Source organism: Colobus angolensis, unplaced genomic scaffold (assembly GCF_000951035.1).
Source record: "Colobus angolensis palliatus isolate OR3802 unplaced genomic scaffold, Cang.pa_1.0 Scaffold252, whole genome shotgun sequence".
Classification (NCBI taxonomy): domain Eukaryota; kingdom Metazoa; phylum Chordata; class Mammalia; order Primates; family Cercopithecidae; genus Colobus; species Colobus angolensis.
In genome coordinates this window covers 1,038,332-1,065,779 of record NW_012115733.1, presented here as the reverse complement: position 1 = coordinate 1,065,779, position 27,448 = coordinate 1,038,332, and the positions used below count along the sequence as shown (strand labels likewise).

The 27,448-nt window shown below is 41.0% G+C and overlaps 1 protein-coding gene across 1 annotated transcript in view; it reads right to left on the bottom strand.

Moving 5' to 3' along the window:
* The window catches only part of SHROOM4 (shroom family member 4), a 235,813-nt gene that overhangs the window by 48,077 nt on the left and 160,288 nt on the right, over positions 1 to 27,448 (bottom strand). The window contains exon 3 of the mRNA XM_011946638.1: positions 524 to 658. Coding sequence (XP_011802028.1) covers positions 524 to 658 — 135 coding nt within the window. The remainder of the gene's footprint in view (positions 1 to 523; positions 659 to 27,448) is intronic.

Here is a 27,448-nt window from a genome sequence, read left to right as displayed (position 1 = left end):
GCACCTTTGCTGGTTCTCAGCCTAAAGAAAATGTTGTCTGCCTCTTGGGCAACTGTTTCAACAATGGTTATTCAGGGAGGTCCCTATTTTGAAGACTTTAGCTATGTGACAGAGGTAATAAAGACCAGATAAGGGCACCAGTGAGTCGCCATTGATAGAGAAGCAGGCCAGAACTGAGCCCTGGAGTCCTCCTACATTAAGAGACAGGAGAATGAAAGGAATTAGGAAAAGAGATACGGAGAAAGAACAGCTAGTGAATTAGGATGAAAAGCAGGACAGTGTGGTGTCTTGTAAGCCCAATGAGGTATTTCAAGGAAACGTTGTCCAGAAGGAAAGGGACTAGCCCAAAATCACAGTGAGTTAGCAAGAGACTGGGACTTGAACTCAGGTACTCTGGACTCGCACTTGTTTTTCCGTTATAGTACTTGAGGCTCTAACATCCAACAGGGACTACAGCAGAGGAGGAGTAGTGTCCAAGTTGTCTACCCTCCAGCCTGTCTTGAGGGGAGGGCTCTAGACTCACCTTGTGTTGCAGCCAGAATGCCAGGACAAGCTGAAGGCTTCGGAAGGGAAATGCATGGTGGTGGCTGCTTCAGGGCATCCCTCCAGCAGCTTGGCCACATGCCATGAGTGCGGCCTACTGACAGGGGCGTTCCTCCTACAGCAAGAAAGGGACAGGAAGTGGGCTTAAGGAACCAGAGCTGAAATCACTTCCCAGGCAGCTTCCGCCCCACCCCCTTTTCCTTCAGTAAAGTAGAACATCTTGCAAGGAACTGGTGTGGGAATCTTAGTGGCCCTCCTGAGCTCCTACTTCTCAAATCTTCTTCATTCTGGAGATGTGGAATGTCAGCTTAATAGGGCTGCTTTGTTCACAAGAGTATCCTGAGCATGTATCCCAGTGCTGGACACATAGTAGGTGTTCAATAAATATTTGTGGAATAAATGAGTGCTGCTGCACATCCTCACTTCTCTTTGAGAAAGAAAATCAATCTGGTCAATCTTCCCATTTTTTCTCTGAGAAAGGAATGGGCAAGTGATTGAAAAGTTTGAACAGGCCAAAACTGGGTTGTCAATTCTCCAATTTTTAGCCATTCATTGACTAAGCATTTGTTGTATGTTTACTGTGTGTCCTCTATGGGTAACTCTGGGATTACAGAGATGAATCCAATACAGTCTTTGCCCTCAAGAGCTTACAGATTAATGGGAGAGACAGAGCTGGTTCAAACAAAGCATAGGATAGGTATTGACAGAGTGAAAGATAAGATGGGTACAGAGGTGAGGCACCTGAGTTGGTAGGCAAAGTGGTGGCAGGAAGCCCCAACTCCTGTGAGGGAAGATAGAACAAAGTGGCGAATGGCACCATGTTAGGCTGACAGAGGAGACTGACTGCTCAGCAGGTCAGGAGTATATAAAGGGAAATAGGTCTAACGCCACGGCCCTGAATGCAGCCACAACTTTTGCACTGACTGCCACATACAGGACCCATCCCTGTCCCCTGGCATACTTTGCATGAGCAGTTGCCACCCTTGCAAGTGGGGAAGAGTACTGTGGTGGAGTACATGTGGGGCATGGATAATGCCAGGAGATAAAAAGGTGATTGATGGGAGGGAGAATGACAGAAGGAGGGAGAGTAGAGAGAGAATGGAGAGAGATGGTGGAAGGGCCAGGCAAATGATAGAGATAAGAGGGGAAGATGACAGAGGGGAAAATAAATGACAGAAAAAGAGAAAACTCTGAGAAAGATTGTAAAGAAATACATCGTAGAGAGAAATGGATGACAGAGAAAGAGATGAATGGCAGAGTAAAAGAAACATGATAAATAAGTAGATGATACAGAAGTAAATAGATAAATTATTTTTTCATCGACTTATTCATATTTACTGTGCCACGGTCCAGACTAGGCACTGGTAGTATAGGGTTGAATAGGATAAGGGCCCCTGCCTTCAACAAGCTTGCTATATTGTGAGATAAAGCAGCTCTCTATCTCCCAGGAGCATTCATGGTCACACTCAAGCTGGAAGATTCCATCCTAGCTGGAAATGCCCTTCACCCCAGCAGAAGCACAGAAGATCTCAGTAGTACAAGGCTCTAGAGGGCTAAGGCCTAAAAGGATAGTCCTCAGAAGAATGGCCTTGCTGGGGAAAACAAGGATTGAGTGGTAGTAGGCCAGACATAGACCAGGAAGTATAGGAGGAAGGACAGGGGAAGCTGTTTGTCAAAGGCCAGGAAGCAGAGCCACAGGTCAGCAACAGTGGCTAAGACTTAAGCGGAGGAAAGCCAGGTGAAGCCCCTAGCTTTGTAATTACATTGTTCTACTATTGATTTCAGAGTGCCCAGAGGGGAGGCTGAAGGCACAAGGAGACCTTGGGGGCTATGCTTGCTCTGGAGTCCTACACACAAAGCCACACTGCCAGGAAATCTCTCCAGTTGCTCCTACCAGGTAGTTATCTGGTCAACAACTATTTATCAAGCATCTACCAGTAGTAGTACTATGTACCATGGGTATCCACTATGTCCTACGTTTTTAGGCACTGAGGATATAGTGGAAAACAGGGTATCTTTCATATTTCAAGCCTTTTTCCATATTTAGGATTCTTGAGTTCTGAGTTTAAAGTGCGGGCAGTCAGCCTTGGTGCCACCTTCTCCCTAACCATCCAATCCCACACTGAGTTCCATTGAGTCTTTTGTTATGATGTTTCTCTGGCCCTGGTTTGCTCTCTCGCTCTCTCTCTCTCTCCCTACTCCCCCTCCCCGCCCCCCGCGTCCATTTTCACTGTGGCCATTAGACAGAACCACAGCTCTTCTCCCAGAACCCACCACCAGCAGCTCCTGTTCTAGTCCAGGCCCTTTATGCCCCAAATGCTGCAGGAGTCTGCCAGCCTATCTCCCTTGTTCTACCTCCAGTCACCACTTTTAGGTCATATCACGTTAAACGCCAACTGAATTGGAGTACTTTCCTATTCAAGAATCTTCTCTGGCTCCCTATTTCTTACTCTGTCCCACATCAAACGTAAACTAGATCAGAGTTTCAAAGTCTTCAATAAGGCACCTTTACCCATCAGTTCAATCTTTCATGTCTCTGCTCCAATCACACTCTGCAACCAGCTCTGTCCCTTTCTGATTCTGTGCCTTTGCTGTTGATATTCCTGTCGATCTAATGCAGGCTCTGGGGCCAGACCACCTTTGTTTGAATCCTAGCTCTGCCACTCATTAGCTCTGTTGCTTTAGATGGTGACTTCACTTCTCAGAGCCCTAGTTTTCATGGTAGTAAAATGGGGACAATAGTACCAAATGGGGTCGTTGAAAGATCAAATGAGACAATGTAAGTGCTGTGAATCAGGCCTGGCAAGGCCTCAACCAATCATAGTTATGACTATGACTGTTCCCTCTGCCCGGAATGCCCCCTTTCCTTTTGTTAATCTAAATCCTACCTGTTCTTCAAGGTACTGCTCAAGTACCATCTCCTCCAGGAAGCTTGCTCTGGGTAATCTAGCCCTCACATTGAGTCCATAATAATATGATAGCTGATATTGCCCATCATCATTTCATGCGTGTCAGTCTCATCTCACTAACTATGCCAAGCCAGTAGGCAATGGGTGAAAAATGAGTGAGACAGATGTAGGTTCAAATCCCCTCTGTCACTTTAGATGTGTGTATCTGTAAGTCGCTTAACCCATCTGAACTTTAGTTTTCTTATCTGAGAAAGGAAACAATTCCTATCTGGCTAGTTGACTGTGGGGATTAGAGATAGTATTCTCAAAGCATCTGGGACACAGCCTGATGCACAGCAAGTGGTCAGTAAATAGCAGCTACTATAATAACGGTTATTAGCTCAGACTTGTACTTTTTGACGGCTCAAGAGTACCCACACCTAAGGTACCATCCACTTGCCACACTGTGAAACATACCTTACAAAGACTCTTACTCTTTTTTTTTTTTGACGAGTCTCATTCTTGTCGCCAAGCCTGGAGTGCAATGCCGTCATCTTGGCTGACTGCAACCTCCATCTCCCTAGTTTAAGCAATTCTCCTGCCTCAGCCTCCTGAGTAGCTAGGATTACAGGCATGTGCCACCATGCCCGGCTAATTTTGTATTTTTAGTAGAGACGGGGTTTCACCAGGTTGGCCAGGTTTGTCTCGAACCCCTGACCTCACGTGATCCACCCACTTCAGCCTCCCAAAGTGCTGGGATTACAGGCATGAGCCGCCATGCCTGGTTGACCCCTTACTCTTTCTAGGGTTTCTCCAGGAGTAGGAAACAATCCCAAAGTAGACAGAAGCGGGAAGTGGGGGCTTTTGGGACACAGAGAAAACTAAAAGCTAGAAGAAGAAAAATCCAAACAGAGGGAGCTGGAGCCAGACCTACAGCCTTCTAACCTTAGTTTGGGACAGGAGAATAAACTGTCTATATGGTCTACTATTTGGCCTATTATTAGTCCTGAATAGCCCTAGACTTGAAGTCAGTGCACACTTGCATTCAAATTGCAGCTGTGTTGCCACGGGCACGTCACTTCTGTGAGTTGAAGATTTTTTTATCTGCAAAATGGGGAAGATCACCATCTGTTTTTCATGAGTTATGTTTTGGATTAAATGCAGTCCCATGTGTGAAATCAATCAGCATAGTGCCTGACATACTGTATAAACTTAAAGAAAACACACAGCAAAGACCACTTATTGAACACTTAAGATGTGCCAGGCACTAAGCACTTCACATGCATTAACTGATTTAATCATCTCTCTAACCTTATGTGAAACAGTTATTATTATTGTTATTATTATTAAGACAGGGCCTCTCTGGCTCTGTTGCCCAGGGTGGAGTGCAATGGCACAATCATAGCTCACTGCAACCTCAAACTCCTGGGCATAAGTTATCCTTCTGTCTCAGCCTCCTGAGTAGCTAGGACTACAGGCTACAGGTACATGTTGCTGTGTCCGGCTAATTTTTTTTGTATTTTTTGTAGAGATGGGGTTTTCACCATGTTGGCCAGGCTGGTCTTGAACTCCTGGACTCAAGCAATCTTCCTGCCTGAGCCTCCCAAAGTGCTGGGATTACAGGCATGAGCCACCATGTCCAGCGGGTAAAAGTTATTATTATCCCCACTTTACAAATGGAGAACAAGAGACACATAAAGCTTAAGTAATTTGCCAAGAGCACATAGCTAATAACCAGCAGAATTGGGAATGAAACTCAGATCCTCCAGTTTTTTCCTAGGAGACCACACGACCCCTCCTCTCCAAGGAAGAGTCTGTCTGAAAAAGCCTGTATTCCTGAGGTTTCCCATAGCAATTCCCTCAAGAAGCACTCAGAAAAGGGAGGTCTCATTAGTCCTAGAGCTGAAACCATTCCTTCCATAGGCAGTGGAGAGGGAGAGGAGGAGAAACAAACAGAAAAGTAAGAAAATGCCTATGACCAATCATGCAACCGTAGGCCAAGATGTGAAGGCAATGACCCCAGTGCTTGCCCTTTCTCCTAAGGCTGGCTCAGGCACTATCAATAAGCACACACCTTATCCCATCCTTCATTACTCCAAAATGCTTTTCTTAGGAAGAAAAAGAAAGAAATATTGAAGGAAGAAAGCAAGAGGGGGAAGAGTGGCAGCAGCCATGGCTACTGGCTGTACCTACCATGGAAGTTGCCCAGGGTGGAGAGATGGCTTGGGAGAGAGCGGGGTATCCGGCTAGCTCAGACTCTCGTTGACAAACCCTCCAGCCAGCGTCCTCCCTTAGCTGGGACCCATCTGCCCTCCAGTTAAGACCTTCTGGGGCGAGGGACCCTCAGCCCAAGATGCTGAGTGTGATCCAAGGGGCTCAGGCACAGTCAGGTTCCAGTTCTAAGAACAGGAAGGAGTAGTACTGAAGGCAAGGTATGACCATCAGCCTGGGTGGACCTAGATATGGCCACAGCCTTAGGGAACGAAAGCCAGTGTCAAGAGCTGGATAGGAGTGAAGACACTGCTCTAGGAACCAGCCACCCTAGTGGCAAAGGGAAGGATGAAAGGCACTTCCAGCAGCATAAACAGCCCCCCTGCTCCCTACTCCAACCTCCTCTGGGCCCTGGCCCACCCCCTTGGCAGCTCAGAGGCCAATAAGGAAGCTGGGCCCCCAGCCACTGCTAGAACTCAGGAAAGGAGCAAGGAAATGATGTTTGGGAAAGATAAAGCGGGTGTCTAAAAAGAATTTTTAAAAATACACGTAAGTGAGAGAGAAAAATACCCCAGACACATACACTTAAAAGAATTCCTGTGCTTCCTGGACTGAGTTGACCCCACCCAGCCATCTCTGCAGGTCCTCTGGGCCCCAGAAAATTACAGATAAGCCAGGACCAGCAGCCTCCAGGTCCAGAGGAGTAGCACTCCAGCTGATTTTATATAGCTGGGGGCAAGTGACTGAGAGATTTTCCAAGGTGAAGGTCCTGGTGAGATACGAAGGCTCACAAACATTTTGGGATGTATTTACAGGGGTCTGCACTTCCTATGGGGACTTGAGCAGATCCAAAGAAAACCCAATTTCACACCAGAGACTTCAACTCTAGAAAAGGTGCCAATGCTGGAAATGTGGTGTTTGGGGTTAGTATCTCTGGATCTGCCATGAATTCACTCTGACCTCTGGCGACTTACTCCCACTCTCTGGGCTTCTGTTTCCTCCCTGCAAAATAAAACATTGAATTCAATCTTCACAAATGACCCTTCCTGCTCTAGCATGCTATGATATAGTAATCCTAGGCCCCAGGCTGAGGTTCCAAATGATGCCCTAAGTGATTAGCGTAGTAGCCAGAATCCAGAGCAGCCCTATGTGGATTTGTTGCACCCCCTAAGCCCAGGCTCCAACACCAGGATTTAATCTATCTTGGGGAATTAGAGTCAGGGTTTTCCTTTCATTAACACTCCTAATTCCCTACTCCAGTTTCCCTTGGCCTCTGGCCTCAATTCCAGTAATTTCTGACTCCTGAGAGGGCTTATGCAAACTCCCTTAGGACATGAAGTATTCTAGGGCCTTTCCTCTCTGGGGAAATCATGCCTGGAGGCCCCTTCCCCTTTCTTCCCTCTGTATCTCACAGGAGAGTCTGGGTTGACTTTTATCAACTATAATGGCCTCATTACAGTTGTAATGTACAACTTTACAGTTGTACAGTTTTATCAACTGTAATGGCCTCATTACAAAGGGGAAAGTTTGGGAGCTTTGAGGAGCATATGGATCTGGCTTACAGTCTCAGCTCTACCACTCACTAGTTGTTTGGCCTTGGGCATGTCACAGAACCTTGGTTTCCTCATCTATAAAACATGACTGGCATGTGACAGGCACTCAATAAATGCTGTTTTTAATATTACCCGTATGCAAAATAATAATGAGCAAGGTACCAGTAGCAATAAGAAAACTGATTTCTTCAATCCAAATGAAGATAAAAGAGAAAGAACTAGTCTAAGAAGGCTCAAACGCCAAACCCAGTACGCTCTGGAACAGCACGTCTCAAATTGTAGTGGGCATAGTAATCACCTGCAGATCTTGTTAAAATGCAGATTTTGATTCAGCGAGGCCCAGGTTCTGACTTTCTAATAAGCTCCAGAGTGATACTGATGCTCCTGGTGTGATAACCACACTTTCAGTGGCAATATACCAGGGCATAATCCGGTCCAAAAAATGCGTCAGGTTAAAATCTCTTCTCATTTCATTCCTCAGGCCTGGGTGTCCAGCCTCCCTTGCTCTTCTGGTCACCAAATGTCTTTCTCCTTTTGCTCAGTGACACAGCCCATGCAAACGCTTGCCTGAAGAAGTTTGCCAATCCCCACTTCCTAACAAAATAAAGAGCAACTGGTTTGTTATCAGTGTGACCCTACCAGTGGCCAGGTGAGGCTGAAGAAATTGTGACTAGAGGTGTAAGCATGTTCATGGGGCTGGCTGAGGTAGGGAGAAAGGGTGTGAAGATGAGAGTTGGGATGTCATCAGATGAGGAGTAGGCAAGTGGGCACAGACAGTGTATACTCAAGAAATCCTTCGTTGAGGGAAGATGAGAGAGAAACTTGAGAGGTTCAGCCAGTTTGGGATTTGGGGAAGAGCTTGGGAGATGTGGTGGAGGGAAAAGGGCATACTCTCCCATTTAGCAGAGCTGAGTTCCAGATAACATGATCAAGTATGACCTCCTATGCTCAGGGGATGGTAAAGATGACTGCTTCTTTTCCAAGTACTCAAGAGACGTGAACTTGGCATGGGGGCACAGGAAGGTGGGCACATGCAGCAGAAAAGCCAGAAGCTGACTCCCAGGAGAAGCCTTATAAAGGCTCTTGTGAGAGGTGAGGGGTGGAGGTGGACCAATTCTGAAAGGAGTCAGTCTCCAGCCGCCCTAGTCAGCTGTCATCCCATATCTTCCGATAGCACCATCTGTCTTTGAGCCTGGCTCCCAGCAGACCCCTGAAGAGATACTTGGGAGAAGATGAGCAGAAAGAGAACCATGGCTCTGCTCTAACATTAGGGGAAAAAGGAAAATGTGACCCCTGTTGCTTGTGGTTGTGCTCAACCTGAGGCCTGGACCATAGCAGAGTGTGGGTACTTCCCTCTTTTTAAAGTATTTGTATAAATAGAAGCACAAAATAACGTCCTTGATTAGCTCTGTTTATTTTTTGTGGCTCTTCCAGCCTCCCTCCAAACAGCACATTCCACCTGCCCCACACGAAGAAGCCCAAGCTCATTCTGGCAAGCTCAGCAGGAAGGGAAGCCCACAGACAAGCCGGGGGACAGAACAATGCATGGCTTGTTTATCTGACAGAAGAGGGGAAAAGCTGCCTGGTCGCCATGGAGGGACACAGAGCTCTGAAGGCCCACCCCCACCCACTGTTGGCTGGGGTCCTTGCAGCCTGGTAATCAGGAAACCCTTCCTTATTATAGACCCAACCAAGGGGGGAAGTGTGTGTGTGTGTGTGTGTGTGTGTGTGAGTGCGTGTGTGTGTGTGTGTGTGTGTAATTTGAAAGAGAACTTTCAGGACAATGGCTTTCTCATCAGTCTGGGAAAGCTATAATCTGGGTCATCTGAGAGATGAATACTTTCTGGAGAAGGGGTTTTTGGTACCCAGCTCTGCCTCACTGCCTCCCCTCCTCTCCCCCACTCCTTTGAATAGCCAGTTCAAGTTCTTCCATGTAAATCTGCTGAGTCCCCCTCCACACCCTCCACAGAATCCATCCCTGGCTAAAAAGAAACCCAGGGTAGGGAATAAGAAAAGAAGGGAATGTTCGAGTGGAAATAAAGACTTCCCCCAAATGCTGTGGTGTGTGTCAGGGGTGCTCTTTGTCTTTCTGCATAGGGAGTGATAACTTCATCTGGCTAGGGCATTACATTTGACCCTCTGCTTCCATTTCTCCATTTTCACATTGAAATCTTTAAGACACAGGGGAACACCTCTTTTTCCAAAGAAGGTTGGCAGGAAGTAACCATACAGATGACTCGGGAAAGCTCTGCACATAGCAGCGGGTAGGAAAATGCTTAGTACTTTAGAAATGCAGTACTCAGGATTTTCTTTCAGAAAGGGTTGGAGAGAAATTTCTAGTCTTTATATATATAGTGTGATGAAACATACCAATCATAGACTTGTTTAGCTGACGGAAGAGGGAAAACGCTGGTTAATCTTGTTAATGATCCTAAAGGCAAAGAGGTGGATAGTGAATATTTCGAAGCTACTAGAAGCAAGGGAAGCAAGTCCAGAATCTGAATAATGAAAAGAGGCTTTTTCCCTCTCCCTTCTATGTACAAAAGTTAAGGGTGCAACACCAGAGGGCTAAGGGAGACTTCAAAGGAGCACATAGGGAAAACGGCATCAAGTTCACAGTGCACCATCTGACTCAACAGATAGCCTTGAAGTTTTTGCCATGATGCCCAGTTTCCTAAACCAACACCCAAAGCGATAAAGAAGGTGGAGGATGTTTGTCCTCCAGCTCTGGTTTCTATCAGTAACATTTATAGCATCCCTTGGGAAAGAGGCTGCAGGAATAATATCAGTTTTCCTTTCTTCTTCCTTGAAGCCCATTATCTCTTTCAGTCCAAACTCACTGTTCAACCTACCACTTTTCAGAGGTCTGATGGAATCCATAAAGGTTTTCCCCAGAGTCAAGTCTCAAAGGCCTCAGAACTACTTCTGGCCACTCCCCAAGTCATCTCTACTACTAAAGACACGGAGCCCTAGGACAATAGCCAACAACAGTTAGGACCCCAATAGAAACAAGAACACCCAGTCACTCTGCTTTGATACAACTTGACAACCAGGAGGAGCCAACACTCAGCAGGGCTAGAGCACAGTGAGCAAGGGGGACTGTAGTGGCAGATGATATTGGGGAGGTGCATAGGCCAGATCATGGAGTTTCCAAAGGCTGAAACAGTTTGAATTTTATTCTCAGTGAAATGGGAAATTGTTAGAGGTAGTTAAGCAGAAGACTAACATGACGTAAGTTTTTTAGAGGTTTGACTTGGCTGATGGATTTAGGGGGGTGGGTCAAGAGTAGAAGAGAGAACCATTTAAAGGGACTATTATAGGTAAGAGATAATGGTGGTTTGTTCTAGGAAAGTAGCAGTCGGGACAAGAACAAGAGATTTGATTAGAGGTATTTTGGAGAGGTAAGGCTGACAGTATTTGTGGATGGACTGAATATGGAGAATGAAGAAAAAAGAATGAGCTATGACACTCGAGTCACCTGGCATCTGTACCTTCTTAGCACAGTATTCCTTCCCAAAACTGAGTCACTAGTGGCTCTAAAAAGAAAATTGGCAGTCTTCACTATTGTTTTGTCCAAGCATTTACAGAGCTCCTCTATCTACATTTAAGGTGTTTGGAGAGATACTAGGCAACATGCCAAAATGAAAAAGAAATAATCCCTGTGCTCAAGGAATTTAGTGTGGTAGAGGATGGACAAAAAATACCTAGAAAACCATTAAAAAGGATGGAATGTCAGAAGTATCAGAAAGGAAATGCTAAAAAATGAGAGTCAAAAGAAGGAGAGAGCACTGCTGCTTGAATCAAGAACAACATCACAGAACCTCTGAGCTGATTTTGGAAGAGTCAATATGATCACCACTGAAGATGACTGGGAAAGAGGCCATGCCAGATTTGCATGAACAGAAGTGGGAAGCACAGGAATACCATGAAAGAAGAAAACACAGTTTTTATAGGGCACAGAGGAAGTGAAATTAGAATGATGCAAGAGCATGGTGGACCTTAAGAGTCAAGTTAGAGCCTTTACTTCACATAATCCAATAGGCAAGAGAGAGCCCTTGGAAGTTCCAGAGTAGGAGAACAATATGGTACAAGCGGTATTATAGGAAAGTTATTATGGTAACCTTGTGTAGGACACATTATGTGGATAGATACTGGAAGCATAGAGAAGTGAGTAGGCTAACGGAATAAACACAATAAAAGGTAAAATCAGAGCAATGGCAGTGGGGATGGAGCAGAAAGGAAGAATGTGACAGAGAATCAATAGGGTTGGACTACTAATTGCATAAGCAGAGAGAACAGATGGCTGTGAAGCACGTAGAAGGCTGATATCACTAATCTAAATAGCAAAGTCACAGGCAAGAACAAGCTTCAGGAAACATGAGTTTGATTTCAGATATTAGTTTGTTATGCTAGCAAATTCTGTAGGTAGGTGTGCCCAGCGAGCAGCTTAATGTGTGGACTGCAGTGCTAGAAAGAGGTTAGAGCATGGTATGGACATGTGGTCACTATCCAGAGAGGCTGTTGCAGTGGATGTGACTGCCCATGGCTAATGTATGCAAAGGAGACGGGGGATGATAGATCTCTACAGGTCTACAGTTCAGGGAGAAGAGGAAGAAGGGCTGGTAATAGAGACAAAACAATGAAATGCCATTTTCAATGATATTGGCAATACTTTTTAAAGATAAGTGCTGACAAAGTTGTGGGGAAATAGATATACATTGTTGGGTGGGAATGGAAATAGGTACACACTTGCTAAAGGGAATTTTGGCATATGTTATCAGGAGACTTAAAATGTTCCTACTGTGCTTGCTTTGGCTGACATATACTAAAATTGCAATGATACAGAGATTAGCATGGTTCCTGCACAAGGATAATGTGCAAATTTGTGAAATGCTCCATATTTTTACTGCAATTAGTGGTAATGGTTTCACAACCTTGTGAATATACTAAAACCCACTGAATGACACACTTCAAGTAGTAAATTTTATGGTATGTGAATTATATTTAAGAAATTTCATATCCTTTGATCCAGTTTTTCCACTCCTAGGATTTTATTCTAAGAAAGCCATTAAAGATGTACACACTGATTTATGTATTTGAAGTGTCTTCCACTGCAGGGTTATTCATAATGGTAAAATTTGGAATATCCTAGCTGTCCCACATTTAGCAAGAGTTAGAACATATTGTGTATTTACATGGAGGAATAATAGTTTGTCACTAAAAACCACGTTTTTGAAGACTACTTAATGATCCTGAAAAAGGCTCACAATATAATGGTAAATTTAAAAATTGTATACAAACCTGAACATATTACAAGTCCAATTCAAGAAATACATATGCATATATATCCATATTCTTACACAGACATGCACATATTGAAAGGCTGGATATAAATGTACTAATATTGTACCAGTGGGTATTTATCTTTGTGTGGAGTAATTAAGGGTTATTTTTATTTTTCATACTTTTAAATCATGTCTAGATTTTATACACTACACATGTATTACCTTTCCAATAAAAAGAGGTTTCTTTTTTTGAGACAGAGTCTTGCTCTGTTGCCAGACTAAAGTGCAGTGGTGTGATCTTGGCTCACTGCAACCCCCGGCTCCCAGGTTCAAGAGATTCCCCTGCCTCAGCCTCCCGAGTAGGCGGGACTACAGGCACGCACCACCACGCCCAGCTAATTTTTTTTTTTTTTTTGTATTTTAGTAGAGACAGGGTTTCATCATGTTGGCCAGGATGATCTCCATCTCCTGACTTTATGATCCGCCCACCTTGATCTCCCAAAGTGCTGGGATTATAGGCGTGAGTCACCGCAACCGGTCATAAAAAGAGGTTTCTAAAGAAAAATGTCACCATTCTACATGGACATATCATTTACCCAGGCAACTGTCTGATATAACTGTCTGACATATTCTTAAATTAGGAATCTGCAATTATACTTGTGATTCCACTTAACTATTTCAAAGATATAGATTTTTCCCTCAGGGAAATCAGCCTAAAGTCCACCAACCTAGCAAAATGCTTTTTTTCCACATAATTTTGCTGCTTGGCAGTGGATTCTTTTGTCTTACTACTTTATAAAAATTCCATCTGAGAGCTTTTTACCCTTAATATTAGCACTGGGAGCTATTCTTTGCTGTGAGAGTAGACCAGGGCTGGGAGAACCAGGAGCAAGTTTGAGAGGAGGCCAGGCAAAGGAAAAGGGAAGTCAAGTCAAGGTCAGTATCAAGGCCATGCCTAGTGTGTTGGATAAAACAAACAAACAAACAAACAAACAAACAAACAAAAACACTACTCAGGGTCTTTCTGGCTTTAGTTCTTTTCCAGTTGCCTGATAGACTTGGTGGGACACAGTTGGCTAGAGAGGGAACAAAAGTACAAGAAAATTTAGTGGTGGTGCTGGAGGTGTGGCAGCAAGTACCATTTGTAAAGCCGTCTAACTGCTAATATTTTTATGCAACATTTACAGTTCATAAAGAACTTTCATATACACCACTCCATTTCATTATCATAACCTTACTAACTCCACCTCAGAAAAGAAGAAACTCAGGCTTAGGGAGGTGAAATAATATAAGGTTTGAACACAAGTTTTTTGCTTCCAAATTTCTATGTCCCCCCAACCCCCAAATAGTGGTTCTCTAAGTTGTACTATAGACCAGCATCAGCATCACCTGAGAACTTGTAGGAAAGAAAATTCTGGGGACCCATCCTCGTCCTTTTGAATCAGAAACTCTGGAGGTGGGGCCCAGCAATCTGAGTTTTGTTTTGTTTTTATACTTTACGTTCTGGAATACATGGGCAGAACGTGCAGGTTTTTTACATAGGTATACATGTGTCACAGTGGTTTGTTGCACCCATCAACCCATCATCTACATTAGGTATTTCTCCTAATGCTATCCCTCCCCTAGCCCCCCACCCCTGACAGGCCCCAGTGTGTGATATTTCCCTCCCTGTGTCCATGTGTTCTCATTGTTCAGCTCCCACTTATGAGTGAGAACATGTGGTGTTTGGTTTTCTGTTCCTGTGTTAGTTTGCCTAGAATGATGGTTTCCAGCTTCACCCATGTCCCTGAAAAGGACATGAACTCATCCGTTTTTATGGCTGCACAGTATTCCATGGTGTATATGTGCCACATTTTCTTTATCCAGTCTATCATGGATGGGCACTTGGGTTGGTTCCAAGTGTTTGCTATTGTGAATAGTGCTACAATAAACATATGTGTACATGTGTCTTTACAGTAGAATGATTTATAATCCTTTGGGTATATACCCAGTATTGGGATTGCTGGGTCAAATGGTATTTCTAGTTCTAGATCCTTGAGGAATCACCACACTGTCTTCCACAATGGTTGAACTAATTTACATTCCCAAAAACAGCGTAAAAGTGTTCCTATTTCTCCAAATCCTTTCCAGCATCTGTTGTTTCCTGACTTTTTAATGATTGCCATTCTAACTTGCATGAGATGGTATCTCATTGTGGTTTTGATTTGCATTTCTCTAATGGCCAGTGATGATAAGCTTTCTTTCATGCTTGTTGGCCACATAAATATCTTCTTTTGAGAAGTGTCTGTTCATATCCTTCACTCACTTTTTAATGGGGTTGTTTTTTTTCTCGTAAATTTGTTTAAATTCCTTGTAGATTCTGGGTATTAGCCCTTTGTCAGATGGATAGATTGCAAAAATTTTCTCCCATTCTGTAGGTTGCCTGTTCACTCTGATGATAGTTTCTTTTGCTGTGCAGAAGCTCTTTAGTTTAATTAGATCATCCTGTTTGTCAATTTTGGCTTTTGTTTCCATTGCTTTTGGTGTTTTAGTCATGAAGTCTTTGTCCATGGCTATGTCCTGAATGGTATTGCCTAGGTTTTCTTCTAGGGTTTTTATGGTTTTAGGTCTTACATTTAAGTCTTTAATTCATCTTAATTTTTGTATAAGGTGTAAGGAAGGGGTCCAGTTTCAGTTTTCTGCATATGGCTAGCCAGTTTTCCCAACACTATTCATTAAATAGGGAATCCTTTCCCCATTGCTTGTTTTTGTCAGGTTTGTCAAAGATCTGATGGTTGTAGATGTGTGGCATTACTTCTGAGACCTTAGTTCTATTCCATTGGTCTATATATCTGTTTTGGTACCAGTATCATGCTGTTTTGGTTACTGTAGCCTTGTAATACAGTTTGAAGTCAGGTAGTGTGATGCCTCCAGGTTTGTTCTTTTGGCTTAGGATTGTCTTGGCTATCTGGGCTCTTTCTTGGTTCCACATGAAATTTAAAGTACTTTTTTCTAATTCTGTGAAGAAAGTCAATGATAACTTGATGGGGAAAGCAATCAATCTATAAATTACCTTAGGCTGTATGGCCATTTTCACGATATTGATTCTTCCTATCCATGAACATGGAATGTTTTTCCATCTGCTTGTGTCCTCTCTTATTTCCTTGAGCGGTGTAGTTCTCCTTGAGGTCCTTCGCATCCCTTGTAAGTTGTATTCCTAGGTATTTTATTCTCTTTGTAGCAATTGTGAATGGGAGTTCACTCATGATTTTGCTCTGTTTGTCTATTATTAGTATATAGGAATGCTTGTGATTTTTGCACATTGATTTTGTATCCTGAGACTTTGCTGAAGTTGCTTATCAGCTTACAGAGATTTTGGGCTGAGATGATGGGGTTTCCTAAATATACAATCATGTCATCAGCAAACAGAGACAATTTGACTTCCTCTTTTTCTATTTGAATACCCTTTATTTCTTTCTCTTGCCTGATTGCCCTGGCCAGAACTTCCAATACTATGTCAAATAGGAGGGGTGAGAGGGGCCATCCTTGTCTTGTGCCGGTTTTCAAAGGGAATGTTTCCAGCTTTTGTCCATTCAGTATGATGTTGGCTGTGGGTCTGTCATAAACAGCTCTTATTATTTTGAGATACGTTTCATCAATACCTAGTTTACTGAGTTTTTAACATGAAGGGGTGTTGAGTTTTATCGAAGGCCTTTTCTGCATCTATTGAGATAATCATGTGTTTTTTGTCATTGGTTCTGTTTATGTGACGGATTATATTTATTGATTTACGTATGCTGAGTCAGCCTTGCATCCCAGGGATGAAGCCGACTTGATCGTGGTGGATCCTCTAGATGATTCTAATGCACGCTCATAAGTTTGAGAACCATTACTGTACCATACGTTTTAAAACAGATTTTCAAGTGACTCCTTCTAAATACTGGCTGCTGCTATTTTGGCTCTTGTGGGGTGCTGCTTTCCAAGGTAGGCTGGAAATCTACCTTTAGCTGTCAGTGCTATGTGTATAATAGAGGGCAGCTGCTTAAAAAGCATGTAGGTTCCAGGGACAGGAATGTTCTTCTTTAGGGTGAGGAAGCTCCCAGGACCAAGAGGGCAATTCTTGAATCACAGCTGCCTTTGTCAGGGGGAGATAAGTGCTGGTGAGCAGTTGTCATATATGTACTTCCCTGGTAAGGCCTCTTTTCATTAAGGTTTTTGTATGGTTCCACAATGTTTCACATAAGCCCTTGGGAAATCTCTCTTTCTGAGGTATTTATATTCACAAACCTCGAGTTCATCAAGCTGTTCACTTCATTTTCTATACCTTTATTAAGGTTTAGTTGACAAATAAAATTGTACATATTTATAATACACATTTTTTTCATATATGTAAACATTGTGAAATGATGAAATAAAGCTGATTTACATATCCATAGCCTCACATACTTACCATTTTTTGTGGTGAGAACATTTAAGATCTACTCTCTTAGCAATTTAAGTATACAATACATTATTATTAACTACAGTCACTATTCTGTATATTAGATTTCCAGAACGTACTCCTCTTGTTCAACTGAAGCTTTGTACCCTTTGATCAACAGCTCATTTCCTGCCCCACCCCTCCATCCCTGGTGACCACCATTCTACTCTCTGCTTCTATGAGTTTGACGTTTTATTATTATCATTATTATTTTTAATATAATTTCAACTTCTATGTTAGATTCAGGGGGTGCATGTGCAGGTTTGTTACATGGGTATATTGTGTGATTCTAAAGTTTGGGGTATGAATGATCCTATCACCTGGGTACTAACCACAGTACCCAATAGCTTTCCAGTCCTTGTCCCCCTCTGTCCTTCCCTCCCCTATCTAGTAGGCCCCAGTGTCCATTGTTGCCATCTTTATGTCCATGAGTACCCATTGTTCTTACTTATAAGTGGGAGTTAAACATGTGGTATTTGGCTTTCTGTTCCTGCATTAATTTGCTTAGGATAATGACCTCCAGCTATGTCTATGTTGCTGTAAAGGACATTATTTAGTTCTTTTTTATGGCTGCATAGTATTCCATGGTGTATATATACCACATTTTATTTACCCAGTTCACCATTGATGGGCACCTAGGTTGATTCCATGTCTTTGCTATTGTGAATAGTGCTGCAATGAACAAACAAGTGCAGGTGTCTTTTTTGGTAGAACTATTTATTTTCTTTTGTATATATACCAAGTAATGGGATTGCTGGGTCAGAGTTCAGCTTTTTTACATTTCACATATGAGATCATGTGGTATTTGTCTTTCCATGCCTGCTTTATTTCCTTAGCATAATGCCCTCCAGTATCATACACATACATGTTGTACAAATGCAGGACTTCCTTCTTTTTTATGGCTGAATAGTATTTTATTGTATATATGTATGTGAGTGTGTATATATTTATTTCACACACACACACACATATATATATACACACATATATATAACATTTTCTTTATTCAGTCATTTGTTGTTGGACACTTAGATTTATTCCATATCTTGGTTATTGTGAATAGTACTGTAATAAACATGGGAGTGCAAATATCTCTTTAACATACTGATTTCATTTGCTTTAGATATATACCCAGAAGTGGGACTGCTGGATTATATTATAGTTCTATTTTTAGCTTTTTGAGAAACCCTCATACTGTTTTCCATAATGGCTATACTCATTTACATTTCTACCAATAGTGTGTAAGGGTTCCTTTTTCTTCACACCCTCACCAACAGTTGTCTTTTTGATAATAGACAGTCTAACAGATGTGAGGTGATATGTCATTGTGGTTTTGATTTGCATTTCACTGATGATTAGTGATGTTGAACATTTTTTAAATATACCTGTTGACCATTTACATATCTTCTTTTGAGCAATGTCTCTTTAGATCTTTGGCCCATTTTTTAATCAAGTTATTTGTTTTCTTACTATTGACTTGTTTGGTTTCCTTATATGTTTTGGATATTCCTTATCAAATATGATTTGCAAATATTTACTCCAATCCTGTAGGTTGTCTCTTTACTCTGTGGATTGTTTCTTTGGCTGTACAGAAGCTTTTTAATTTGATGCAATCCAACCTATTTTTGCTTTTGTTGCCTGTGCTTTTAGCGCCATAGCCAAAAATCTTTGCCAAAGTCAAATGTCAAAAAGTTCTTCCATATGTTTTCTTGTAGTAGTTTTAGAGTTTAAGGTCTTATGTTTAAGTCTTTAATCAATTTTGAATTGGTTTTTATATACGGTGTAGGATAAGAGTCCAATTTCATTCTACATGTGAATATCCAGTTTTCACAACACCATTTATTGAAGAGACTGTGCTTTCCTCATTATGCGTTCTTGACACTTTTGTTAAAGATCAGTTTGCTGTAAATGTGTGGATTTATTTTTGGGCTCTCTCTTCTGTTCCATTGAACTGTATTTCCGTTTTTATGCCAGTACCATACTGCTTTGATTACTATAGTTTTATAGTATATTTGTGATCAGGTAGTATGATGCCTCCAGCTTTTTTTTTTCCTTAAGATTTCATTAGCTATTTGGGGTCTTTTGTGGTTCCTTACAAATTTTAGAATTTTTTATTCCTGTGAAAAAACGTAGTTGGAAATTTGATAGAGATTGCATTCAATCTGTCTATTGTTTTCGGCAGTATGGACATTTTAATGATAGTAATTCTTCCAACCCATGAACATGGAATATCTTATTTTTATTTATTTATGTCTTATTTATTGTGTCCTCTTTAATTTATTTCATCAATATTTTACAGTTTTTAGTACACAGATTTTTATCTCATTGATTACATTTATTCCTAAGTATTTTAGATTTATTTTGATGCTATTGTAAATGGGATAGTTTTAAAAATTTCCTTCTAAGTTTGTTGTTGGTGTATAGAAATGTTATTGATTTTTACAGGGTAATTTTGTATCCTGCAACTTTACTGAATTCTTTTATTATTTCTAAGAGCCTTTTGGTGAAGTTCTAGGGTTTTCTGTATAAGATCATGTCACCTACAAATAAAGACAGTTTAACTTCTTCCTTTTCAATTGATATGGCTTTTATTTCTTTTTCTTGCCTAATTGCTCTGGTAGGACTTTCAGTACTATGTTGAGTAGAAGTGGGGAAAATGGGCACCCTTGTCTTGTTCCTATTTTTAAGGAAAAGCTTTCAGCGTTCCACCATGGAATATAATGTTAGCTGTGGGCTTCTCATATATAGCTTTATTGTGTTGAGGCACATTCCTTCTACACCTAATTTTTGAACAGTTTTTTTTTAACATGAAAGCATGTTGCACTTTGTGAAATTCTTTTTTTGTATCTATTGAGATGATCATATGACCTTTATCCTTCTGCTAATGTGGTATATCACATTTATTGATTTGTGTATGTTGAACTATCTTTGCAGTAAGGAAATGAGGAAATTCAGTGGGGAGTGGGTTGGGAAAGTGGGGGTAGGTGAATTTATGTTCCTGAGAAGGAAAATAATATAGCATTATGGTATGTTTACAATGCTCTCCTGAAGTGTAGAGGACTCATTTTTCATTGTATATGCCTTCTGCAAGTATTGCTTTGAAGAAAAAAAAAAGAAACACTTAAAAATTAACTTTTACAAACCAAACTAATTCTTTTTTGCTATGGTTTAAATATGTATGTCTTTTCAGCATTCATATTGGGACAAGTTGATGGTATTAAGAGATAAGGCCCTTGGGAGGGGATTAGGCATTGAGGGCTCTGCCCTCAGGGATAGTATTAGTGCCCTTATAAAAGGGTTTGAGGAAGAGTTTGCCTCTTTTGCCCTTCTACTTCTTCTGCTATGTGAGGACACAGCATTTTCCCCCTTAGCTCTCCCTCTATGTGAGGATACAGCAACAAGGCACCACCTTTGAGGCAGAGAATAGCCCTCACTGGATATTGAATCTGCTGGTGCCTTGGTCTTGATTTCCCAGCCTCTAGAACTGTGAGAAACAAATTTCTGTTCTTTACAAATTACCCACTCTAAGGTATTTTGTTGTAGTAGCATAAATGAACTAAGATACCTTCCCACTCTTCTGCTGGTGCTGGTGACAGCCTGAATCATTTACTAAGGTGATAAATCTGGTAGACACTCTGGACTCCCTCCTCTTATTTACCCCTCACACATCTGTCTAATCAGGCACCAAGACTTATTGATTCTACCTCCTACACTAGATAATTCTCAAATCTGCCCCTCCACTCTATCCCTGAATCACTTTAACTATAGCATTCATTTTCTAACTGGTTGACCTGCCTCTTTTCTCCCTGCAAAATGCAAATGAATACATCTTTTCAAATCGCAAATCTGGTCTTGCCACTCTCATGCTTAAAATTCTTCACTGGTTTCCTAGTACTTATGGGAAAAGTCTAAAGACCTTCCTTGTTCTTAACCACTATTCTAACCTCCCTCCTCTACAGGTACAGGTAGAGGGATAGGAAGGGAACATGATGGAACCGGAAATTGACAATAAAAGGGAAAGCCTCCCAGAAATCCTTTGTAACCAAGAAGAGTGCTGAGGGCCAGGAGAGAACTTAGGACAAAGAAAAACCATGAATTAGCCATAGGGGAGATCTGGAGGAGCAGTCTGCAGGATACTGCATCCATGTTGGGGAGCAGAGGAGTCTATAAGGAATGTGAATCCACAGCACTCAGGCAGGAGTGCTTTGATGCTGGGGACATTTCCTGTGGAACACTGAAGGATCATGAAACCTTAGGTATTCTGACACAATACATAATGTCTACTAATAGTCTGCATCCAAGGGGAAATCCAAATTGAGATCTGGTTGTCAAGGAAGGGTATAAATTGAGCCAGATGAAAGGTACTTCTAGAGAAGGAATATTGATAGCATATTAAAATCATGGAAATGAAAGGGGAACAATGGTGTCTTGAGGGTAGGATATATGAGGAGGAGAAGTGGTGAACAGTAAGGCCAGAGAGGCAAACTGGGCCAGAACATGGAGAATGGTAAAATCAGATTCACATTTTGGAAAGTTGTGTCCACTGGCATTTTGTAGGGAGAAAAGATGCAGGTGGATCAGATAGGAAATGAGCACTATACTCCAAGTGATGTATAATTCAGGGATAGAGTAGAGGGGCAAGTTTGAGAAATGTCTGGTCTAGAGGTAAAATCAGTTAGTCTTGGTAGCTGAGACAGATGTGAGGGATAAATAAGAGGGAGTATAGAGTGTCTATCAGATTTTTCACTCTAGTTTGTGATTCAGCCTGTCACTAGCATCAGCAGAAGAGTAGGGAGGAGAATTAGTTCAGTTTTAGAAAAACTGCAGATTTTTAAGTATTTTTAAATTATTTAAAGCAATACTTGCAGAAGGCAAACCATTCAAATAGTACAAAGGCATATACAATGAAAAAGGAGTGCCCCATACTCCAAGGGAAACCACTTTTAACAGTTTGTTTATCCCTGAGCAGCAATATGGCAGAGTGTGAAGAACATAAGCTCTAGAATAAGACTGTCTGGATTTGAGTCTACCATTTCCAGCTGTATGTCCTTGGGCTACTTATTTAACCTCTCTGCCTCACTTACATTATCTCTAAAATGGGAATTATAATAATGGGACACAGAAAAGGCAAATTAAAATACTGCTTGGAATCTTGCCGTTGGTGCTTAACAATATATATTGGAGATAATTCCGTATCCACATATACTTTTCTTAAATAAATTTTAAATAACTGAATAGTATTTTACCAAGTGATTATTTTTATAGTTTATTTAGCCTTTACTCAAGTAATGAACATGAAGCTGTTTTTGCTAATACAAATAATGTTGTGATTAATACCTTTTTACATGTCTTCACACACATACATTATTATATATTTTATAGAAAGTCCTACAAGTGGAACTATGGGTCAAAAAGTACATAAATGTTTAATTGTGATAAAATATACTAAGATCCAAAGAGGTTATGCTAATTTACACTTCCAACAATGTATTAGAGCAGTGCTTTACAAACTTTCATATGCCTACAAGTCACCTGGGGATCTGATTAAAAGGCAGATTCTGATTTAGTAGATCTGAGATGGAGCTGAATTTCTAAAAAGTTCTCAGTTGATGCAGATGCTGCTGATCCAAGGACCACACTTTGAGTAGCAAGGTATAAGAGCACACGTATTTCTCCACATGCTTGCCCCCCCAAAAAAAATGTATATTAAACGCTCTGATTTTTCCAATTCTGATAGGTGAAAGTTATGTCTCATTGCGTAAATTAATCTATACTGCTTTAATTGTAAGTGTTGAGTGTCTCTCTCTCTCTCTCTTTCTCTCTCTCTCCTCTCTCTTTCCATCTCTCCCTCTCTTTCCCTGAGTTAGGGTCTTGCACTGTTGCCCAGGCTGGAGTGCAAGGGTGTGATCACGGCTCACTGCAACCTTAAATTCTGGCTTAAGTGATGCTCTCTCCTCAGCCTTCTCTGAGTAGCTGGGACTATAAGGCGTGCACCACCATGCCTGGCTAATTTTTAGACTTTTTGTCAAGACAGGGTCTCACTATGTTTCTCAGGCTTGTCTTGAACTCCTGGCCACAAGCAATCCTCCTGCCTTGGCTACCCCAAATGTTGGGATTACAGGCATGAGACACGGTGCCAACATAGTATCTTTTCATTTGTTTTTATAAGCCCACTTTCTTTTGGTCTGAACTGCCTGTTCAGGTTCTTTTTTCCTTTTTGAATGGTTTGTTGGCATTTTCCCGTTATTCTCAAGAGCTCTTTATATATTATATATTAAGGGAGCCAGCCTCTTGCCATATCAGATGCAAAACCTTTTCCCCAGTTTTTTTCTTTGGATTTTATTTTTGTATTTTTCTGGTGCTTTAAATTTTAACTTTTGTGTTGTCAGATTTAACAGTTTTCTCTTTTATGGCTTCCAGGTTTGGTTTTTTTTTTTTTGGTTGTTTTTTGTTTTTGTTTGAGACAGGGTCTCATTCTGTCGCCCAGGCTGCAGTGCAATGGTGCGATCTCCACTCACTGCCACCTCTACCTCCTGGATTCAAGTGATTCTCATGCCTCAATCTCCCGAGTAGCTGGGATTACAGGCATGCACCACCACACCTGGCTAATTTTTGTATTTTTTGTAGGGACGGGGTTTTGCCATGTTGCCCAGGCTGGTCTCAAACTCCTGAGCTCAGGTAATCTGCCCACCTTGGCCTCCCAAAGTGCTGGGAATACAGGCATGAGCCACCGCACCTGGCCGGCTCCCAGGTTTTGTGTTTTGCTTAGAAAGACTTTTCATATTTAAAGATAAAATAATATACTAAAAGTTATATACTACACAATGTCTTTGAATCATTATGGTTAGACTTCATTAGGGTTTACTGATCAGTCTATTCATGTGCTAGTGCCAAAGTATTTTAATTACTGTAATTTTATAATATGCTTTAACAGGACTAGCCGCTTTGTCTTTCATTCCTCTTTTATTCAGACCTTTCTTGACTAATCTTACATGTGTACTTCAGAATCAGTTTGGGCATGTTGGATTGTAGTGTGTCTGGAGGACAACTCTGTGTGTAGAACTCTAACATGCAGTTGAAAATGATCATCTGGAATCTGGGCATGTGGTCTTCCCTAGATATAGAAATCTGGGAGTCATCAGTGGTACCTGAAGCCCCTCGATAAAAGTTCATAGAATAAGAAAATGAGGCTGAGATAGAACTCTAGGTTACTGGTTCTCAAAATTCAGTTCCCACACCAGCAGCATCAGCATTATCTGAGAACTTCTTGAGCTCCTACGAGATCAGAAACTCTGGAGAGAGGGGAGGAGCAGTATGTTCTTTCATATAAACTCTCCAGGGGAATTTAATGTACATTCAAGTTTGAGAATTACTGTTCTAGGGTATATCTATGCATAAAAGACAAATTAAGGAAAAAGAGCTCAAGATAACTAGCAGTAGGAAAACAAGGAAAAAGAAGTGTTATGCACTGGGCGTGGTGGCTCACTCCTGTAATCCCAGCACTTTGGGAGGCCAAAGCCGGCGGATCATGAGGTCAAGAGTTCGAGACCAGCCTGGCCAACATAGTGAAAACCCGTCTCTACTAAAAACACAAAAAAATTAGCCAGGTGTGGTGGGGTGCACCTGTAATCCCAGCTACTCGGGAGGCTGATGCAGGAGAATCACGTGAACCTGGGAGGCAGAGGTTGCAGTGAGTGGAGATTGCGCCATTGCACTCCAGCCTGGGTGACAGTGTGAGACTCCATCTCAAAAAAAAAAAAAAAGTGTTATGATAATAAAAGAATACAAATTTCTAGAAAGAAGTGCTCAACAGTGCCCAAAGCTGCAATGATGAAGCAAAATAATATTTATTAAGCAACTACTATTTCCAAAGGGCTTATGTATATCAGCTCATTTACTCATATAATAAAGTAAATATCATTATCCCCATTTTATAGATAAGAAAACTATGATTAAGTAACTTACCAAAGGTCATCTAGCTTATATGTGATTTGACACCAGTTCTACCATATAATAATGGCTTAAAAACTTACTGAAAAATTGCTCATTAGAAAAGGAGAAGAAACTATGCTCCTTGATTTTTTTTTCAATCTGGAAGACATTAATTCACCTTGGAACCATACAGAGGAGAGTGGCATAGTAGTGGTAGGAGTAGAAGGCAGACTGCAGTGAGGAAATGGGAGGTGAGAAAATAGAGCCAATGTCTACGATGTTTGGCTGTGAAGGAAAAGAAATTGGTAGTTGGATGAGGATAAAAGTTAAGGGCAGATTATGTTTTTAGGATGAAGAGACCATCTCCAAATATTTATGTAGAATTTTGATTAATTTAGATTAGAAATTTCATTCTAAGGCTCCAGGACAATCTCTAGTACCAACCTCTCACTTAAATACCACACCAGTTCTACCTACTCCCTACAATTGCCCATTGGCTGTCTATATTTTCTATCACCTCAAACTGAAAACAACAAAAAACAAACAAAAATTGATACCAAGCCTAGCTCTTTCTATTTTTGTTTTGTTTGTTCATTTTAAATCCTTAAAGGTCTGACTGGCTCAAACCTGATAATCACTGTGTACTCCTCCTCTTCTTCAGCCTTTATACTGAATTAGTCACCAAGTGCTGGCTTTGAAATATCTTCCCCTATTAACTTGCCCTGTCTATTCCTACTGTCACTGCTCCCTGTACTACATAAGTAATCGTGTAGTGTGAGCTCCTTACATCCAATCCAACCCACACCAATTTTCCAGAAACACCAATCTCATACTTATTCAACTGCTTGCAATCCTGCAATGGTTCCCCATTGCCTACTAAGTAAAAAGCTTGCTTTTTCTGGGCCTTCTATAGATTGTTCACATTTATCCCTCACTGAGCCCCCATATAAATCTTAAGTTAGATGGAACTCCTTTATGTTTCCCAAAACTACATTTCTTTTCATCCCTTTTTTATGCATTCCTATAAACTATTTAGGAATTAAGCCAAGCTCCCCCTCTTGTTTGCAAATACAGTGTTATGTTTTCTGCCTCTAATCTTCAAAATCACTTGCTGCTGGCATCACTCATTTTGATAATCACGTACTTTCTTGCTCAGGCATTTTGCCTATGTATGTCTTATCTCTCTCAACTAGAGTATAGGGTTAGAGCATACTCTTATGATCACCACCACATTGCTTAACATACATGCTCAGCACTCAAAAATATTTGTTAAATCAATGAAATTGTATCATGGGACCTTGCCATTTGAAGAGATCATTGGTGAATTAATTTTGGAAAATGCCTTTTTAAAAAACTCTCAAATGCCATATTAACAACAACAATACACATTCACTGAATATGTAGCCAGTATCAGGTACTTTCTCTTGAAGTACCTATTCAATGCTTACCAGATCCCTGTCAGGTGAAAGTTATTACTTTGAATTACCATCAAGACAAGACTATGAGATGTTTAAAGACTTGCCCAGTATTTCCACTACTTCTACAGAGTACGCATAGCCTGCATTCAAAAACCCCAAGTCCATTGTTCTATTCTCCACGACACAGACTTTTTTTCTTTCATTTTTATTTTTTAAACAGGGCCACATTGTTCTTACTTGAATTAAAAAGATTATTTTTCTGTACTTTTGATATGAAAATTCTAATTAAGAAAATAGGTAAATAATGAGTATATTTTTATCTCGAGTTTAGTGTCTAATTACAGTTTCTGTGACTAATGAGAGAAAGTACCTTTATGTCCCCAAAGTAAACTTGTACCATAATGCAAAGGGAGATGAGATGCAGCTGGGTGCCGTATTAACATTCATAATTATGCATCATATGTTCCAAAAATGAATTGTTGTTTGACAGCAAGGGAAATGACAATAGTAAGATTATAGCAAAAGCACATAAGGTTAATCAATATATAATCGACTCTCAAATATGCACATTTTGGATGTTTTCTTTTATTGGTGTTTATGACTTACTATTTAGAAACACTGTAAATTAATCTACTAGAATATATTTCTCTATTAAAGATGCCTGAATTGAAAACATGCACATATAAAGTGAATACATTTTTAATGACACATAGTAGATATATTACTTAAGGGAGAGTTTGCTCCACAAACACAATAACCTACACATAATGAGGTGTTCTCCAGCAATACTTGGTCTAAAACACACACACACCACACCATACACACCACACACACACAAATACACATACACACACTTTGGGGACAATTTAAACCTATTGGGAGAAAAAGACTAGATTAAAAACTCACTTTTCAGTATCTTCTAATGCATACATTATTAAACATAGCACACCCCAAAGAAACAGGAGGAATGGAGAATACAAATGACAACATTTTCCCACTGACTGAGATCTAGCTTCAAATCAGAAAAGAGGATGCCTTCACCCAACAGATGGCTACTAACGTCTTAACGTAAGGAGCCAAAAATCATCACTTCACTTGCAAGCAGACCCACACCTAGAATCTTAACCCTCATCCAATCTAAAAGCTAATTAACTCAGTT